Source organism: Micropterus dolomieu, linkage group LG09, assembly GCF_021292245.1.
Source record: "Micropterus dolomieu isolate WLL.071019.BEF.003 ecotype Adirondacks linkage group LG09, ASM2129224v1, whole genome shotgun sequence".
Lineage (NCBI taxonomy): Eukaryota > Metazoa > Chordata > Actinopteri > Centrarchiformes > Centrarchidae > Micropterus > Micropterus dolomieu.
Window position 1 is genome coordinate 19,627,571 of NC_060158.1, and position 19,861 is coordinate 19,647,431.

General features: G+C 40.8%; 1 protein-coding gene across 1 annotated transcript; it reads left to right on the forward strand.

Moving 5' to 3' along the window:
- The first annotated feature begins 13,704 nt into the window (after positions 1–13,704).
- Positions 13,705–19,462, forward strand: nfe2l3 (nfe2 like bZIP transcription factor 3). Its single transcript, XM_046058308.1, has 5 exons — positions 13,705–14,577; positions 16,543–16,623; positions 17,048–17,158; positions 17,346–17,823; positions 17,944–19,462. Exons 1-5 carry the CDS (start codon positions 14,062–14,064, stop codon positions 18,711–18,713), a joined length of 1,956 nt encoding a protein of 651 aa, XP_045914264.1. The 5' UTR covers positions 13,705–14,061; the 3' UTR covers positions 18,714–19,462.
- Positions 19,463–19,861: the final 399 nt, after the last annotated feature.

The following is a 19,861-nucleotide window of genomic DNA, read 5'->3' on the forward strand; positions in this document are numbered from 1 at the left end:
GACAAAGACCATACACGCATGCATGTTAAATTTGGAAATTCGGACTATGGCTATAACCATCAACACCTTTTGCTGGCCACCAATACAAACACTTACATGAAAACACACAACTTGACTCCCTGTGGACTGCACCTCATAGCATTGCCAAGCCCTGGGCTGTCCTCCCCTTCACTTTGCACCCCAAAAGCCCTTGTTACTGGCAGGACAACAACCCTAGGACATCTGCACACCAGAGCACACACACACATACATCTGGACATACGACAGCTGGGAAGTTAGACAGCCAAAGACAGATGAAAAAGACGAAGGGCAGATTGGTGCATACATCTTAGCTGTAATTAGCCACACACGCAAACACACTCACAATCATATGAGGACACCAGTACATGAATAAACCCAGTCTTACTAACCTACACACACACACACACACAATCAGGACACACACATAGCTCTCATAGAGAAGGCTTGGCAACCAGACAGCACCCATCTGTTTTGAGCTAATTTAACATGGTCACTAAAACAAAGGATACAAAGGCCTGTCTTGTGAATAATGATGAAGTGACTGTCAACTGAAAAACACTTCTGGCTCTTGTGTGTATGATTTACTCTGTCCGTCTCTCTTGGTTCACGCACTACAATGCAGCGTTTTGGTTGGAACATTGTCTCATTTAAACCAGGGAGATGTGGGCTCCTGTTGTGTACTGCGTGGGAGGAATGACAGTCTGATTGGGAAGTGCACACACTGAATTTGTGTACATCACTGCATTGTAATGACCGTTATTGTGTATAATCTATTATACAAGAACAAAATTTACACTATAAATGGCATCATATGAAAAGTTGTTTCAGTCATGGTTAGGTACAGTGAATATTTTGGAAAGGTTTGCTAATTGCATTGTCACAGCTAATACACTGTTTGAGCACCTGCCAACATTTGATTTATACAATACTATATGCAGTGGTGGAAAGTACTATCCATTTACTCAAGTACTGTACTTAATTGCAATTGTGGTCCATTTTTTGCTACTGTATACCTCTCCCTTACTACATTTTAGAGGAAAATATGTAAAATATAGTACTTCTTACTCCATTATTACACAGCTGTAGTTACAAGTTAGTGTTCAGATTGATGTTTTACATACAAAACACATGATAACTTTATAAAATGTGCCTGTTAGAATTAGCTCTACCTCAACCAACTAAAGTATTAAAGTACTTCTTATACGTTAATTAATGCATTACTAAATTACTAATATAACAATTAAGATTTTGAATGCAGGACTGCCGTAATTGAGTATTACACGTTGTTGTACTGTTACTTTTATTTAAGTAAAGGATGTGAATAATGTACTTCTTCCACCACTGAAATTAAGGTACCAGTATTACTGTATATGCCATGAGATCAGGCTTGTGTACATACAGATGGACTCACGTTTGTGTTCATGCAGACACACACACTATACACACAAACATACACAGCAGATGGGGAAATGGGAACTGTTGAACCATATCATTGTGACAGCTATTATGACAGATGACTGTATCATCTTAGAGAGGAAATCCCTTGTCTCTCCTCACTTGTGCCTTCTGAGGTCTGATTACTCTCTGATTTTTTGTATTGGGGTCAAAAGGTGACATTTTAGTGGTTGCAGAAGAAAATAAAACCATTAAACACATGGGCACACTTATATTAAAAGTTAAACATGCATGTTATTGCAAAAAGGACCTTTATGTGTCTTTTATATTTATTTTATATATATTCTTTTCAATTTTATCAGGCTGAAATTGATCTTTGACAGAAATTCTAGTAGCCTTTTTTATTTAGAAATCCCCCTAGTTCAGTTTACCTAACTGTTTATTTACACTGGTAATATTAGAGGAAAATGCTTATTGCCTCTGTATAACCCCACTGATCTTCATTTTACACCAATCAAACACAGGCATGCAGACATCCTTTGTAGAAAACAGACTGCTCTGCTGAATGTCCTCGCCTGTCTGTTATGTGTTGCCTGCTGACAGTTTTGTCCATTGGTGAAAGCAGCCAGGAGGCTGTTCATACACCATGACAGTCTGCAGATTCTTTGACTGCCTTGCATGGATGCTCTGAGGATTCAGAATGGTTGTCCAGACACTGTTGCTCACAGTTACATCTCATTGGGATCACATAAGGTTACTGCTCACAAAAGAACACCCTGCTATTCATATGCTGCTATTCTTGATGCTATCTCTGAACTGTATGCCTTGGTGTATCAGCTGAATGAGAGGATGACTGTAAATCTGTACTCTTATGGTACTGACCTTTGGAGTAATAAAAATGATATACAGTACAGCAAGGACAAAACCAGCGATTTCTCATAAGAAATGCTGAGTGGGAAAATGTTTCGCCACGGATATAAGCAGAGAGTAGTGAGCCTTTTGCTTTCTCTATTCTTTTCTTCTTATTTTTCATTCATCTGTTTTTCCTCCCTGGTTTTGCATCTTGAAGTGATGTTGTTATTCCAGATTTCTTGGTGCTGTATGGAGAACAGACAAGAGGAATACTTCACTGAAAATATGAAAATATGTCAGCATGCGGACATCATTATGGCAGCCCAGATCATTTAAGCACCCCTAAAATTACCTCCAGGCCTCCTGGAGAAAAATAATAAATGTGTGTGTGCATGCATGAAGGCTCACATGTATGCCTCCACATCTGCACAGAACTCAGATGTGCAGATTTCAAACACATGTCTGCCTGTTTCTCAGAAACCTTGATAGCAAATCATATCTAGCGCTAACCCAATTAGCTTTGCATCTGGCTTAGAAGCCAAAAATCTGTGGCAACACAGAGATAAATAAAAAACAAACTGAGACACACAGTCACCAGGGCAGAAATGAACTGCACGAGCAAGATACTATATGTTTTACATTCCTCCTCCACTCGCTGTTTTATATCACTCAGATTGGTGCAGGGAGTCTGCAGTGTTTTCACATGGGGCTCGGCCTCTCCCTAAATCTGCCTCCGGTGGGTCCTGAAAGTGCCCCTGTGCCAAATGAGCAGCGTAAAGCATGCCCCAAGGCATGGCCCAAAACGACACCCAAACAGCAAAGCTGTCAGCCCATGAGCCAATGCACTAAAACATGAGTGCAGCCGAACCGTTGGGTTTTATAGCCTACAACTCCCAGTCACAAGCCCTCTAATGCCCCGTTTAACAAGCTGAAAATCCTCCATTTATTCCCCCTCCATCTCCCTTTAGGAGCTCCTCCATTACCATTCACAAACAAAGACGGACTGAAATACACTCCGTGTAGCACGTATATGCTAGTGTAAATGTTGTTTATGTCTGGTGAGGCGAGGGAATAGATGGCGCTCTGTGTTTGCCTGTGTGCATGTTTGCACTCATGCATGCAGTGTATGCATGCAACAGTGTTTTCACAATACTTTTATTCTTAGCAGGGATAAAAAAGCTTCTCATACAACATTTAGATCATCAATGAAGACTAAAACCATACTGAAACAGATTTTAGGCTGGGCAGGTTTGTGTGCAGCTCATGTGCATACGTATTCAGAAGTTCTATAAGTGGATTGCAGCATAAGAAGAGGGAAGAAAACAGATTGCGAAGTCCAGGGAGAGTAGGGGTCACTCACTCTGCTCTCCCATCATGAACACAGCAGATTGGATGAAGACTTCATCAGCGTTACACTCCACCAGTCACAGTCCTGTGAAACCAGCACCGTGTCCCCAGTACACACACACACACCTCCTCTCCTTTCAACAATAGTGTCACTCATGCAGGCTGAAGAGACACACAGAGCGCTCTATCATGGGTATTAGCTATGGGGATCAGTTGCTTTAAACAACAGAAGAGGGGTGTGCTTTTGCAGCCTTTCATGTAACAACCGCAGATGAATACCTTTGAAGTGTTGTCTCTATTTATTACATGTATTTTACTTTCAAATTTGTTTGTAATAACGTGGCAGTATGGGCAGGACAAATAATCTGGATTACCTACTTGTTAAACATCCTTCCTTATTTTTATGGATTTAAACCATCTCCAGATGTATATTAGAATTTTGTTTCATTTTCATCATAGGTTTCACCACTTTCTATGGAAAGCGTTCTTTCCACCTCATTTCATTTAACAACACATTCTGTGGGGTCCTATTTTACCATCTCTGGGAGAAGAAATTAAATAAATTTTGAATGCACGACACAATACAGCAATGAAAGCCCAGCATTAAGCAGATCTGGCTGGCTGAGTGGTTATATTTTCCAAAGAGGTTTTGTTTGCTTGTTTGTTTTGCTATTTTTCCACCCTGAAATACAGGGATTGGAAACATGACTATGAGACTATACTGTCTCAGTGGCCTAACGAACCAGTGGTCTTGGAGTGGGGAACATGCTCTGCAAGCCAAATTGTTTTTCCCTCATAACACCATCTGTTTTCTCCTAGTCAAGCATGGCAAATCAGGGGTCATCATCATCAAAATGCGTGCTTGTAAAAGCCCACTCCACAATCTCCTCATTAATTTAAGGTAATGTGAATTTATCAACACTAAAATTTAACTTTAACTCACTGTATTACAAACTCTCTGTTTGAATTTCCAAATGGTCAAAGAGGAAAAAGTGTCACAACTACAAGTGAAGAAGCATGGAATGAAATCTTTTTTAAGGATGACCAGCAAGCCAAAGCACAGACTGGATTAGCCACACTGATCTTCACCAATACACCTCCTAAACATCTTTTGTTTTGACCATGTGGTTATTACTTCGGGAGGACATGTTTATGTTTGACGCCGTGACAGGACTAGAATCCTCAAGAGTGCTATGATGTGGACAGGAAACTCTGAATCTCTCTCCCTCACAAACATTGTACACATTTTCCCTCCCCTCACCCAGTTCTCTAAAATAACAGCTTTGACACGATCTGCTCTGAGTTGCCGGTAACACGAGAGCAGCCTGCTCGAACATGGAGCGCTGAGGAATACTGTGGCCGTGAAAGAGAGGCAGTCAGGGAACGAGTCCAACCTGAGGCAGGAAGAAATCGATGGGATGGATGGGGCCAACAGAGGACCCACAGGGCCTGGCCCCTGGTGAGACACACCTAGGCCATCTGGATAGGGTAGTGGCCAAAGACTCTGACAGGGGGCGCAGTGTTTTTGCTACAGCAAAGAGGAGCATTCACTACATGTCCCTCACAGTGGACATGGACCAGACTGGGACTTTTTGTGGTGGTGGCAAAATCTTTCTCCCTTCTTATGGTCACAGAAGTGCAGTCAGGCCTCTGTAAACATCTGTCAGCCATTGCCTCTTTCATCCACCCCTCCTCCCCAGACCCCAGCAATTCAGTGTGCCCTTTGACCTTCCAATGAAGAAAGAAAAACTGTGACTTTCTGCCAAAAACTTGCAAAAAGTTCAATTATTTGACAACTACCTCAAAAGGGGATACAGATTTAGCTGAATGTCTGTATATGGATAAATCAGTGTTATCATAGCCGCAAATACTTGTTTGGCTCATGGTTCATAGTCCAGGAAAGAGGGCTTTAGAGTACAGCTGTACGTTAGTGATTACCAGAGAATGTGGAAAAGTGGAAACCCCTCGGGTTATTTAGTCTTTTCAAAGGCTTGTACACTTAAATACTTGGCTAAAAGGCCCAAAAATATTCAACAAAAGAGATATATTTGTCTGCAAAACCTCAACTGTTTCAACTGTGCCAATTAGAAGTTAAAATACTTTTAATTGCATATGCCAGCAAGGAAATTAAAGCTGTTGCATGTAATGGACAAAATATATTACTTTTGAATGAAGATTTTGATTTTAATTCCTGTTAAGTTAACCAGTCAGTTCAACTAATAAGATTTGTCTGCGGTTTGGACAGTCAAGGCTCTGATCTACCGTCATCTCATCCACCCATGGGATCCAGACCAGCACCGTAGACTTGTGGACACAGACCAGAGCCCTCATCAGCTCTCCCACTCCTGCCTCTCTCTGGGGCCTCAGGTTTCCCCTGCATCCCTGTCGCCCTCCCTGCTTCCAGCAGACCCTCCAGGCCTCCCTCCCACCACACATCAATTACAGCCTATCCCCTGTAGCGCCAGCCCCTCCCTCTGTGACCCGGGGGTTACAGAGTCAGGGAGGTCAGAGGTCATTCTCCCCACTGCTACCCCAGGCATCTCTCAGAAGTCTGGTCTGAAGCCCTGCGGCCCTGCAGGGTGGCACCCACACGACCCTCGGGTAGACAGGGATCCCCGCGTTCTAGTCAACAATGGTTTGTTTCAGTCTCCTCCACTAGCAGGTTAAATGTTTCTCTTAAGAATTATTTTCATGTGCAGTTGTGCATTTGACATTTATGTTTTGGGTACTATTACTCCTGTCATTTATATCTATGTGCCTGTCAGTAAAGAAAGCATTCTATTACCACTATACTAAAGGCACTACTAACTTGCCCTATAACTGATTGCTTTGTGAACACGGAAATATTATTTGCTAAGTAATCCCCCCAAAAATAGCATATTTTACTTCTCCCTCTATTACCTTACTGATGATTTTGTTAGGTTTCTACCAATGCACTTTTTAAAAAAGATTTTACTGTGTGATGTTGAAAATGTGTTCTCACTTTTGATTTTATCTCCAAGATGCTGTGTATTTTTTAGATCCTACATAAATCAAATCAAAATAGAAAACAACAACAACGATGAGTACTTGTGGATGTCATTCAGGATTTTTTTCTCACCAAAACACAAGGACCTAAAATTACTGAAGCCAACAGGTATGTTTTAACTGAACAATGGTGCTATGAATATGGAAAAAGTGAACTTATGACCATGAAAATCAATGACTAATGGGATAAAAGGGTTTACACACATCCAAATACTGGAATATTGTGAGTACCTTGCTGAGGAAAAAAATGGCTATATAATCAATTGTAATGCCTTTACATTAATTTTCTCATGAGAGGAGTAAGAGTTATCCTCAATACTAACTGAATAGATGTAGGAAATACAGTTTAAAACCTCATTAATTTTGCCAAATATATATTGAAGAAGTGGAATTGCATTTAAAATGAAGTGCAATGGGTGAGTGGTAAATCTCACAGTGAATGGCAAACAATGAAAGGATGTAACATGCAATCAACCTGGTTAAACAGCAAGTCGATGAGTCAGGGCATTTTGTGACTACAGAGTTTTGATGTAAAAACTCGGCCTCACAGAGCAGAACTGTACTTCTGTCTGACCTTGCTGTGTCAATACCAAACACATTATCTCTAATGGGAGAGTCTGAGGGTGGAGGGAAGAGGAGACAGGGAAAGAGAGAGAGACAGAGAGACACAGAGAGCATAGGACGGTATCTCTATTGATTAACTGGAAGAGGACCTCCACTCCAACCTCTCCTGTCCAGACATATGGGGTAATAGGGACCACTCTTCTCCATTGCCACAGCACCCCCCACCCACTCCCCACCCCCTCTTCATCTCTTCTCCCTCATCCCCTCACCCCAGCTAGAAAGCCTTTTAATCAGCCCCCGGGGGAATACATGGATATGATATGGGAGAAAAAGGAGGGGAAGACAGAAGGAGGAAAGGGAGACAGAGGAGAGCAGTCCATTAGTGAAGCAGACACAATAACTACAGGAACAGAGCGGTCACAGGGAGGTTTCCTTCTATCACAAAAAAAAGGCAGAAAAACATGATAGACCTGAAAACTCACACACATCCTGTACGGTTGCACAACACAAAATGCACAGAAATTAATGTAAGTTGTGGTCCCTTGACTTTCTTCACAATGTGTGGAATACGGGTCTGAGCTGATATTGTTCCAGTATCCAGGTCAAATCATACAGAGCTGTTTTTCTGCTTGGCCAGAGCCATTTTCCTCTGTTTATGTAGGGCCTTTTCTGTTTTCTTTTCCAAAGAGAAGGCTGCCAATCTCTTCGAGCCAGACCAACTTTATCAAGGCGGCCATCTCAGTCTCTGACATCAAATCCTTGACTGCTTCTCTTGCTCAATCTTTTTTTTTTTAATCTGTCAGCACCTCGCCCCACTGCTGGCCCCTTAGCCTCTGGACTCTTGAGACATGGTGAGAGAAAAGGAAGGAGGGTTGAGAAAGGAAGGAAGAGCTCCAAAACCTGCGTGTAGCAGCATTATTTATTTTTTTATTATTCTGAGTGAGATGTTACTGATCATAATTACAGCTCAATTCAGTTAAACAGCAAAGAGCCTTACGGAGCTGCAACATTTCAATTAGTGAAAACAGGTTCCAGTTGAAAGGAGAGAATTACTCACAGGTCATGCCTTATGAGCCACAATTCGTGGGCAGTAGCGCCCCCTGGTGACCAACGATGCATTACCATTTTGGGGGCGAAACAATTGACTTGCAAAATAGTATCACATGCTACAGACTGAAAATGGGTATAAAAGTTGAGAATTATTGTGCCTTACGTGGTTTAGTATGGTAATAAAAACAGCAGCCCTATATTACTGTCAATAGGAGATGTATTACTGCCGATGGAATAAAGCAGAAATTGCTAACTGGACTAACAGAAAGCAGTCAGTTTCCTGCAGACCAGTGGGACACATAATGTGGAAGAGGTCTGCACAGTCCATCAACATTAAAACAAAACGTGTATTGAAAAGGAAAAGAGTAAAGCCCTGAAAAGAGCAGTGCATTTTTCATTATTACAACTCAATTTGCAGAGAACGAGCCCGACTTAAAATTGCTTCCATATGCCTCCGCTGCGGGGCGCCACAGAGTCTGCCAGAACGGCTGTATTAAGTTTTATGGTGATTTGCGCTCTATGATTGGCTGATGCAGCTGGAGCGGTGAACCAATAGGAAGTCAGGATCCTGATTCGCTCTTTGATTGGCTAAGCGCGTGTGTCAATCAAGCAGCGGCGGGGTTCTGGGGACAGAGAGCGGCCAGTCTGTTGTTTTGCTCTCTGGAGGACAGAGCTCCGCTGCCTGAGCCTGTTCAGACAGTCTCTCTCTCTCTCACACACACACACACACACACACAGCACTACACAAGACAAAATACATTTACACTTGATGGATTAAAATACTTACATTTACCAAAATATTTTTATATTATTCGTTTTAGTAGGCTGTGTTTACATATCCATAGATGAATAACGTTTTAAGGTAGCTTAATTATGGTAAACCATTAATACTATAATAGCTCCTAGTCTAATTATTGACCACACAATTACACAAAAGTATGTATCTAATTTTGAGCATTTTTGATAAAAATTATAATTGTTATAATATTTGGGGTAGAGAATTGTATATTTTTCACGTCTAAAGTTGATTATAATTAGGGTATTTTTTTTTACATGCTTTGTACTGTTCAATAAGAGAAGAAATGTATATTATAAAACGAACAAAAGAGTTAAATAAAACTATTGACACATATGTGACCGGATAGATATTTATGTTATGTGTTATGTGAGAGGCTTAAAACAATTAATTTGTCTGTATTAGAAAAATATAGTTTTCCAAAATTTATTATATAAAAAAATTGTATTTCAAATGAAATATCAGTCTTGCAAAATCAAGTGATTAAATTCTACATTTACAGTATTGAACGGTGTTTTGCTTTGCTAATTTCATAATTTAATTTAAACTCTCTCTTTAATTTAACCTCTGCCATTTAGAGTAGCCCTACCAGTGTAGATGATTGAATAAGGTAGCCTAGGCTACCAATCAATACATGTTCAAAGTTTCTCAACCACTTTACATGAAGAGTGGAACTATAGCCTATTTCTTTACCCCAAATGAATAACTCGAAAAATAAATTTAATAAAAAATGTGACACAGTGAATTTTGGATTAGCCTTGCACCCAGCATAGCCTCAAAACTGACCCAAGACCAGTGTTTAATAATGACTTTCTAGGTAAGTTTAGACTGCCATTAATGAGGTAAATTAAAAACAGAAAATTAGAACAAAAAAGTCCCATGGCAGTCACCTCGATTTCCTTCAGGTTTCCCAAGAGTCTTTGCGGGACCTATACTTCTGCACATGCGCACTAGCCTCCTACACTTCATGTATAATTCCACCAATCAGCTTCGTCCTCAGAGGAGTATGTGGGGGTGATTTAAGAGCTCTCCCCTAATAAATCTGTCAGAACTTCACAAAGTTGATTTAAATGTGTTTCACATCGTTATGAAAATACTTGTGGATTAATCAAGTGACTGCACGCTGGCGTCAGATCAATTGGAGCTGATTACGCTTCACAGCTTTTTTTTAACCGACCCGATTTGGAATGTTTAGGATTTGTCGGGCCACCAAGTCGATCTTTGTAAAGCTTGGATGACGATTTCACTTGTTATTTTTAAGTGTGTGTGTGTGTGTGTGTGTGTGTGTGTGGGGGGGGGGACTCCAGACACAATCACACAACATTTCTTCCAGTGATACAAAATAGCCTAGCTAAGCTATCGCTGTCTTTAGTTGCTTATTGTGTGAACGCTACATTATTGCAGTTGGTCTGTAACAGTGTTGCAGCTGCATCCTAATGAAGTGTGATGATGTGGCCAGTGTCAGATAAGGCTGGACTTGTCTGCTCTAGATTTGTGCCTGTTCTGCAGGAGGGCTCCACTGTCTGCTGTTGACACGGTCAAGCTGCAGCATTGGCAATGTATGTTGAACTTGCTGTTGTGTTGAACTAGACTTGTTATAACTAATCATTATTATTACTGCGCCACTCAGAAGTAAATTGGTCAGTTTAGGCTACTTAGAGGAGGTGTTTTTGTCCAGTTGGACATCAACAGCTTATTCTCAGTTTGCATTTATAGGGAGAAATAGTGTCAGTGTCGTGGATTTACTTTCCTTTTTGAGTCTACACGCGGTTCTCACATTAGGCTATACATTTTAACGAAATAGCCTTGAGAAAAAGATACATTCAAAATATATCCGGTAGCTTAAATTGAAGCCTATAGAAAACGTCTTAGTTGGTGTAGGCCTATCATTATTTTATCAATCGATATCGATAACTCATCAGGCGGTTAAACTACCCTAAAGACAAAACTATTTAACATCTCTTTTTGCTAAACATTTACCAGTCTACCAAGACGAAGTTAAATGATGAGTGGTGTTTTGCCTTGATTTCACTTGAGTAGTGTAAAAGTGACCTAGAAATGGTTATTTATTAATGTTCACACCATCGCCAGCAGGAGTCGCAGATGAGCCAGATTACTGGATCTATTTTCCTCTGACTAATAGCGGGAGAAGCACATCCTATTTTCAAAATTCAAGTAAAAACGTAAAATCTACCTAAAGTACCAAAGGTAAAAGTACTCACTTTGCAGAATGGCACATTTCAGAATAATATTATGCTATAATTTTTGATGCATTAATGTTTGTATCACTTTAATGTTGCAGCTGGTAAAGGTGGGGCAAATTTTAATCACTTTATAGCACATAAAGTGATTAAAATTTGCCCCACCTTTACCAGGTGGGGGTTAGGGTTATACCATATCATATTTGTTGACCATATTTTGTTATTTATAATCTGAATATGCAAAGTAACTAGTAACTAAACATTTAAAATGAATGCAGAGCAGTAAAAAGTACCACTATATCTTCCTCTGAAATGTAGTGAAGTAGAAGTATTAAGCAGCAAAAATAGACCAAGTACCTTAGAACTGTACTTAAGTAGTAGCCTACGTGAGTAAATGCACTTAGTTACATTCCACCACTGCCTCTGACAGCATATAGACATGTGCAATTTGATTTGTTTAATCACAGCCTGATATACACAGCGGTGGAAGGTATGTATAAGTACTTGTACATCACTTGAGTATTATTATATAATGTTACATTTGTGCTGCACTATACATTTTAGTTTGAAGATTACGATTTTCCACATGATTATTGTAGATTGAAAATCCCAACATAAAATGGCTCCACCTCTGTCAAGCGTCAACATTTAAATGTTACACATCAAGACATCGAATAACGCTCTGAAAGTTTTCATTCTCCATAATGAATACTTTTTCTTGTGATAGCCTGGTACACTTGTCTGTTTATACTTCTGTATTTTTATTTGAGTAAGTTTTTTAGTTTCACTTAAGTAAATGATATGGATGCTTCTTCCACCACTGGATATACAATGTGTCTTTTTTTTTTACTTTCTTACACAATAAATGTTTACTAAAGGTACATCCAGTGTCTGTTTTTAATTCTGTCTTCTGGTCCTGTTCTTTTGATTTAACTCAAGACTGTTCCTAATCACACTGCTGACATAAAGCAGCAGGCCTTGGATTGTATCAGTGAACATGTGTTAATCTGACAGATAGAGACACTGGATGTCTGAGTGTATCATGGCACAAGTATTATAAAATCACCCCTTTTGATATTGCCTTGATTAAAGCAAACTAGTTTACTCTGAGAAGGCCATGCTCTTCCTAAACAATGATTTTGTGGATCATTTATCATCTGTTTTGTGCTCGTGGTCTTTGTATGACTTATGATTGTAAAATACAAAACAAATGGGGACAAACAAAAAGAGCACATAGGGTTTTCCATTCCTTATTTTGTCTTAGGATCAGTTTGTGTTTGTGTTGCAGTAGTGAACTAACTGTGCAGGAGTCTGTTACACTGTACCTAGCCTATATGTCATCAGTCTTACTCAGCTGGAGGGGACAATCTGAAACTATTATAAGGGGCTAATGTATCTTTTTTCAACATTATTGGGATGAGGGATAATGTGAATGTACAGTATGCGCAACATGAACAATGAGTTAGTAAAAATGAAAAGGCATAGGCCCTATGTGTATTCCAAATGTTCTGATTTAGCATTATGATTCAAATTATATGGACAGCATCCTGGACTATAAAACCACTGACTAGACAGACTTTAAAACATTCAAATAGTTGCTGACGTTTTATCAGAAACATGTAATATAACAATATGTAATCATGCAGAATGTCCCCTTTCACATTGTTATATTATTATATGATATATAATTCGGATTATTATTACTGATGCTGTGTGCGCATGTTAATGTTGAAATAAGTAGAGGTGGAGCTATTGAACTATTTTATCTAGTGTTGGATATAGCTTATTCCATAACAGTGCATTATATTCCATAGACTGACATGGTTTGGAATAAAATTGAATCTAGAAGATAACTTACTATGTAGGCCTAATCGACTGAATAGCCTATAGTAGCCTACTAGAGTGAATGTTTAGTGCAGGTTTCTTACTATCCACCATGAATTTGAGATGATTTGTTTTGGATGTCCAGTGGGAATGGTGTTTTGTAGACGCCAGGGATTCCGCTGTTTGCATTCCCCTGTGGTAGAGGGTGGTGTATAGTTGAACAAATTCGAACCTGTAATTCAGCAATGTACCACTAGGCCAAACATGAGACATATGGAGGTCAGTGGCACAAACATCATGGAGCTGCAGCCTACCATGCTCCTGAGAAATCCCTCTGGGATCAATTAACTTTGAATGTTGGAAATTAATACTACAAACTACAACATTACGTGCTAAGTATTTCTGAAGTCATAGGCCTATCAGTGTTTTCTGCTCTCCATTGAAATAATGTGTTTCGTTATAAATGGGGTGGGGGCAAGCGGTAGTTACAAACTGTCACTTGCTTTCATTGGTCAAAATAATTACTGACATTCTTGTTATCCAATCAGATTCTGTTGCGGAGAACGCTTTGGTCCAATCTGCATGAGTTATGCAAATTCTGAAACGAAGTTTCCCCAGTAGCAGCACTGTGCTCTGACAGCATTGAGCTTTTCGGATGTTTCATTTTCTGTTTAATTAGAAAGGAAGGTTTTAATGGCTAGTTGTCGCCGACGAATAACTTCTCCACTGTAAAGGACTGAAGGGCAACATTTTCGCTATGTTTGCGCCAAGGGTTTTCCGTTAACCGGTAATTAAAGCTGATAGCAAACTGCTAAGCTAGCATAGCTGCCTAACGATTTCGCCGAACACCGGTACAGGCGGACCTCTTTGTCTGACAGGGGAAGGCGTGCTCTTTTGTTAGGCTTTTCCCTTTGTCTATTCGGGAAAGAGGAACTGTTTGGTCAGGATTTCGCAATTATCTGCAGCTCTGAAAGCATTTAGAAAATGCAAGTCGCGAAAAAATACCTCACAGAAGGCCTGATTCAGTTAACGATCTTACTCAGTTTGATTGGAGTTCGTGTGGACATCGACAGCTACTTAAGTGGCTATTATACGCCTCTGATAGAGATTAACTTGGGTCCTAGCTCAGCCTACACCCAGACACCCTTTCATAATTTGAGAGACACTCTTGACGGATACAGTGTGCACCCAAAATGTCCCGAGTTGGACTATTTCTTTGCAAGTCGTCGGCTACTAGACGAGGTGAGGACCCTTGGCTCCCCGCGGTTCCCCACACAGTTGAACGCATGGCTGGTACACCAAGTGTCTGCCACTGACAAAGCTGAATGTGGGCCTTCAACCAGCAACAACACTGACACCAACTCACGGTTAGAAAGCCCCGGGGACGAAGCCAGGGATGACAGGGAGCACCTGCCTGACTGTGGCCAAGAGGTGTGCCAAACAACCCCTGAACTCCTACAGGGGCCTTGTAATGCTGGAGCATGCGGGTTTCTTAAAGAGGCAAGTGTGTGTGTGATGTAACATAAAGTTAAACGGACTTCGCTGCTAGTTAAACTATATGAGCAAGAAGGCTGCTTGGCCAGCTAATGAATTAAAGGTAAACTTCCTCACTGCTTAACAGAACGGCTAATGCTATCATTAGCTTGCTAGCAGCACCAATCTGTGTTATATAATGAAGAGTGTCAATCCAACCAAGTAACTTATTATGTTGGAACATTTCCTGGTGCAGCAGTAAACAAGACAACATAACGACCTTTGGGTGAAACGTGACGTGCATTCACTTTCACTTTGTATGGCTACTGCTCCTGGGTCACAAATTGCAATTCATTATGTTCAGTTGCCTAGTTAGATAAGGGGACTTGCATTCATCATTGTAAATTGGTAACTCAGTTTACACAACACCTAACTATTCCAGTTAAATAAGAAATGGATCTTTAAAACCAGTTAACACAGACAGTCTAGCTTGATGTACAGCATCACAAGTATTGTGAGTGTCTGTTGCACAGTTCACAGTGCACAGCAGTAGCAGCCCCCAGGGGTAGTATGACTTGGCACAAGGACTTGGCTGGAAACTGGAGGGTCGCCGGTTCGAGTCCAGCTCGGGTCACAGATAAAGAGTGTGGACTGGTAGCTGGAGAGGTGCCAGTTCACCTCTTGGGCACTGCCGAGCAACCCCCAAACCAAGTGGCATGTGTTGTCCCTATAGGTTCTGTTTGTGCATGTATTTCAGACCTGTGTGTAAAATACTAACAATTAACAACAGAGTTTCCCCATGTTAATTAATTTAGTATTAATAAAGTATAGCTGGAGTATAGTCTAACACCCTGAACAGAACAACAACTAGTTGTTGTTGGTAAAAAAAACAACTGTTAATTGAAAATGTGTCGTTTCATATTTTGTGTAACTGCCAATTTAAGACTGTAATGTCACCCAGACCTTTATATTAATTCTCCTAGGGATCGAGTTTTTCTAGCTCAGGGTAGAAACAGCTGCTTAGTGTATGTTATGTCCTGAGGGCAGTTGATGTCGCCATTTGTGTAACTATATCCCCTTTCTTCAGACTCAACCACCAGCTGCGGGCCTTGAGAGGCTTAGATCCACAAGCTGTTTGCTTACAAAAAAGCGGTGGTCCATACTTTAACACTGCCCCCTCCCAAGGTTCTTGTTCACATGGATAATGTTGACACCTCTTTTAGTCTTTTGTAGGGCAAAGTTTTTCAAAGGAGAGGACTACAGTTGTGATATTAGAAAGTAACAATCAATGACTATCTACACTAACTGGGACGTTTGAAGCTAAAAAAGCTACTCCAGTAGAAGTCGACAAGCTCAGACAGAGCTTGGGCAGAACTGTGCTGGCGTACAGTGTGTCATATTTTTGCCTCTAGCATTAATGTAAAAACTGATTCAGCAAGCATTCTCTTTTTGGAATGGGTGAGAATCCACCCTCCTTTTTATCACTTTGCCATGAAAAATATCTTTTCTGCCTGTGTGTGGAGATACCAAGAATATTGTGTCCATTAAATGATCTACTTGGTGTATCAGGAGTGTCTTACAACATCTAACAGGATTAGGTTGTATGTGAGAGTAATTAGCCTAACTGTGTGTAGTATATCAAAAGACCCTAAGCCCCACTTTCAAACACGTGCACCAGCTCACATATTTCTAATGTGTTGCAAAAGACCCTGACCACAGTTGACAGTGTGCTCTGTTGATGTCTGTTCCCTCTGCTTATGAAAACAAACATTTTTCTGTTAGAACAAAACAGTCATCATTTAGCAAGATATCGAATTATCTGCTATATCCGGATTGGGTTCACCAAACCAGAAATTTTATTGTCTTTAAGATCTCTGGATGACCGCTAACAAACTTTCCTTTTCCCTTCTCTTCTACCCTGAATCCTCTGACTATCCTGTTCCCCCGTTATATTATCTATTTCTCTCCATCTGCCTTTCTTTTCCCTACCAGGAGGATGATGTCAAAGTTAAACAGGAGGAAGAACTTAGCCCACTCACTCAACTGGCTCACAGTTCCACACTGGAACAAGAGGTAAGGTCCTGGTTGGTCACAGTTGACTTCATTTGTACTTGTATTCTGTTGAAATCAGTGTTTAAAAAAAGTCCCTCTAATGAAAAGTAGCTATACTGGAGTACACACTACAGTGTCTGTCACAAGACCGTGTTGAGTGACATTATTTTTTAACCAGAAGATCACTTTCTCACATCACTTCATCACTCAAATTGCACCATTCTAATAACTGGCTGTTTTGCTAACACTGTGTAAGATTAGGGATATTAAAGCATGATAATGACTGTTTGTTTCACAGGGAAGGACCTAATTTCCTTTTCCTAATAATCTATACAGCTAGCATTGACACAAATATTTTAATTTACATTGGAGATACCACTTTGGCAACAGACCGTACCTGTGTCAGTGCTGTATTGTATGCATTTTTGGTTTTTGCCTATTTCAGAGTCTGCTTGAAGGCATCACCACTCTGTCTGATCCAGCACAACCTCCTCCCACCATTGATATTGACCAGCACTGGAGCAATTTACTCTCCCTGTCTGTTACTGACCTTGATGTAAGTTGTCTGAAAATTAATTTTACACAATGCTTAATATCAGTTTGTAAACAGTATTTCAGATGCATCAGCTGGAAACCATCAGTTACAACAGCAAGGTTTAGTGTCTCATGATGATCTACATGTTGAGGAAGATTTTCAAAAGTACAAACACTAACTTCTGTTAAAATGTACGTCTTGCGTGTAGGACTTGGACTCCCTTGTTACTGAGCGTCTGTCAGATCTCGACACAGACATCACCAGCGCAATCAGCCAGGATGTCAGTTTGCATGATGCTATGGTAACCAATGCTGGAGTGTTTGGTGGGGTGTCTGAAAGAGTTGAGTCCAGGCCAGTCACCCAACAACAAAGAGCCCTCTTCCGACTGGAATCCACAGGCTCCTCGCACTCGGATACGTCACCAGGGATGGCAGTGGGCCTGGCTGCTCTCCCCTTTGCTTCAGTATGTAATATGACTGGAAACGTGTCACAACATAGTGCACTGGGTGGCTGTCTGGATGAGGCAGTGTTTGACCAGATCAATCAGCTTGGTTTGGAAGGCCTGGACACCATAGACACCCAGCTGATGGGCTGTTTGGAGAGCATAGACCCACAGGTTCTCGAGGACTTGGACTCAGACTCTGGTCTCTCCTTGGAGAGCAGCTCTGGAGGTCCAGTCTCCCCAGGTTGGTTCAGGTCTTTATAAATACTTGTAGATTAAATGTCTTTATTGCCATGGCTTGTGAAGGCAAGAAATTGTTTCAGACATACTACTAATAACAATAATTAACTTCTCACTCATGCAGGCTCATCCGAGATGTCATCGTCATCCAGTTCATATTGTGAGGATGAGTGTGGAGCTACAGGCTACAGCAGTGAGGTGGATTCACTCTCCACAAAAGGCATCGTGGACTACACCACAACATGGTCACCCATTGATCTTAGTGAGAGTGTGTGGCATGACCACACCTACTCATCTCCTGCTTTCTATAATCAGCCGTCAGTAACACTTCCCCACAAAGGTGTTAAAGAGGAGCCTCTAAGCGATGATGATGGGCAAAGTTTAGATGAGAGGGAGCTGAGTCGTGATGAGTTGCGCGCACGTGCAATGTTTATCCCGTTCTCTGTTCTGCAAATTGTCAACATGCCAGTGGAGGAGTTCCTGGAGGTCCTCGACGGTCATGGCTTCTCCCCTGAACAGGTGACACTCCTGAGGGACATCCGCAGGCGGGGAAAGAACAAACTGGCAGCACAAAACTGCCGGAAGCGCAAACTAGATGCCATCACAGGGCTCCAGGAGGAGGTGGAAAGGTTGCAGGCTCAGAGAGACAGGCTACTGAGGGAGAAACAGCTTACAGCCAAGACAATGGGTGCTGTGGGCCAGCAGATAAAGCAGCTGACCAGAGATGTCCTGGCCCGGCTGAGGGATGATTCAGGACAGCCCCTGAACCCAGAAAGATTCACCCTGCAGTGCGGGGCTAACGGGAGGGTTGTAGTTCAGCCTGTAAGACAACCTGCTGTCTCCAAATCAACTGGCAACAACACAGACAAGAGAAAGAAGGAGAAAAAACAATGATGCAGTATTGCCAGCTGAGACTTGAACTTTTAGGTTTTTGGATATTTCTGAACTCACTTGCTTGACTCTGGTTTTGGGATCTCCTCTTTTGTAAAAGTGTGTGTGGATTCACCGCTGTTGGGAGCCTAAATCTGCCAAAGCTGCAAAAAGAAAAGAAACTCAGAACATTAAAAAAAATCTGTAAATAGAATTTCTCATGGGAAAAATGTAGCTTACACACTGGACATTTCTTTGCTTAAAGATGGACATAGCACCCGGGCAGTTGAAGGCAGCAGCTAAGCTGCTAGCTATGCTACCAGTCTCTCTTTGTGCCTGTTAACGTTGAAGTTATTGAGTCTTAACGTTTTTACAGACAAGCGTAGACAACCAGACATGTCTAGAAGTGAACATGGCCAGCATTGTGACAGTTACTGGATAGAGACCTAGGAGGAGGACTCTGTTTGTTTGTTTTCATGTAATCTTGCCTCTCAGTGTGAATCTGTTAATTTGTATTTATTAAAGTTTTTGGGGTTCCTGAAATGCTTAAATGCATCATGAGACTGTCCAGGGCGGTATCATAATGGTAAGTTTATTTCAAGTAATAAAAAAATTGGAACATTACCTAAAGTTTACATATTTGTTTCTGATATTTGAGGGCATGTACTGTTGAGTAGAAATTTGAACTGAAATGTAAAAGAAAAAAGATTTTGTTGTTTCCTTATGTCTAGATGGCATACAATATACCAATGATTAAACTGACAAGGCCTTAATTTGCATTCGATAAGTGTGTTCGATATTGGTGTGTGCGGGGATGTGTTTGTGTGTGTACGTTATTCACAGATGCACATTATCATGACAAAAATGATTTTAAGAGGCTACCGTCTTATGTTTCAAGCACAATTTAGCTTAACAATTAAAGAGTTTTGCCAAGATTATATTCTACCTCATGCTTAAGTTATAAATTCTGGATGAATAAAAAACATTTTAGGGGAACTTAACTGGTCTCAGTAAGTACAAATTCTTCATTATTAAAGTGGACTATAACCATCCCATTTCAGAAAGACATGTATTAGTCACTAACTCTATTTAATACGACATTGTGTCGTATTTTGGATGTTAGTTTTTTACATATTTGAGATTATCTGAGAGTTTCATTATTTTGTAAAAGT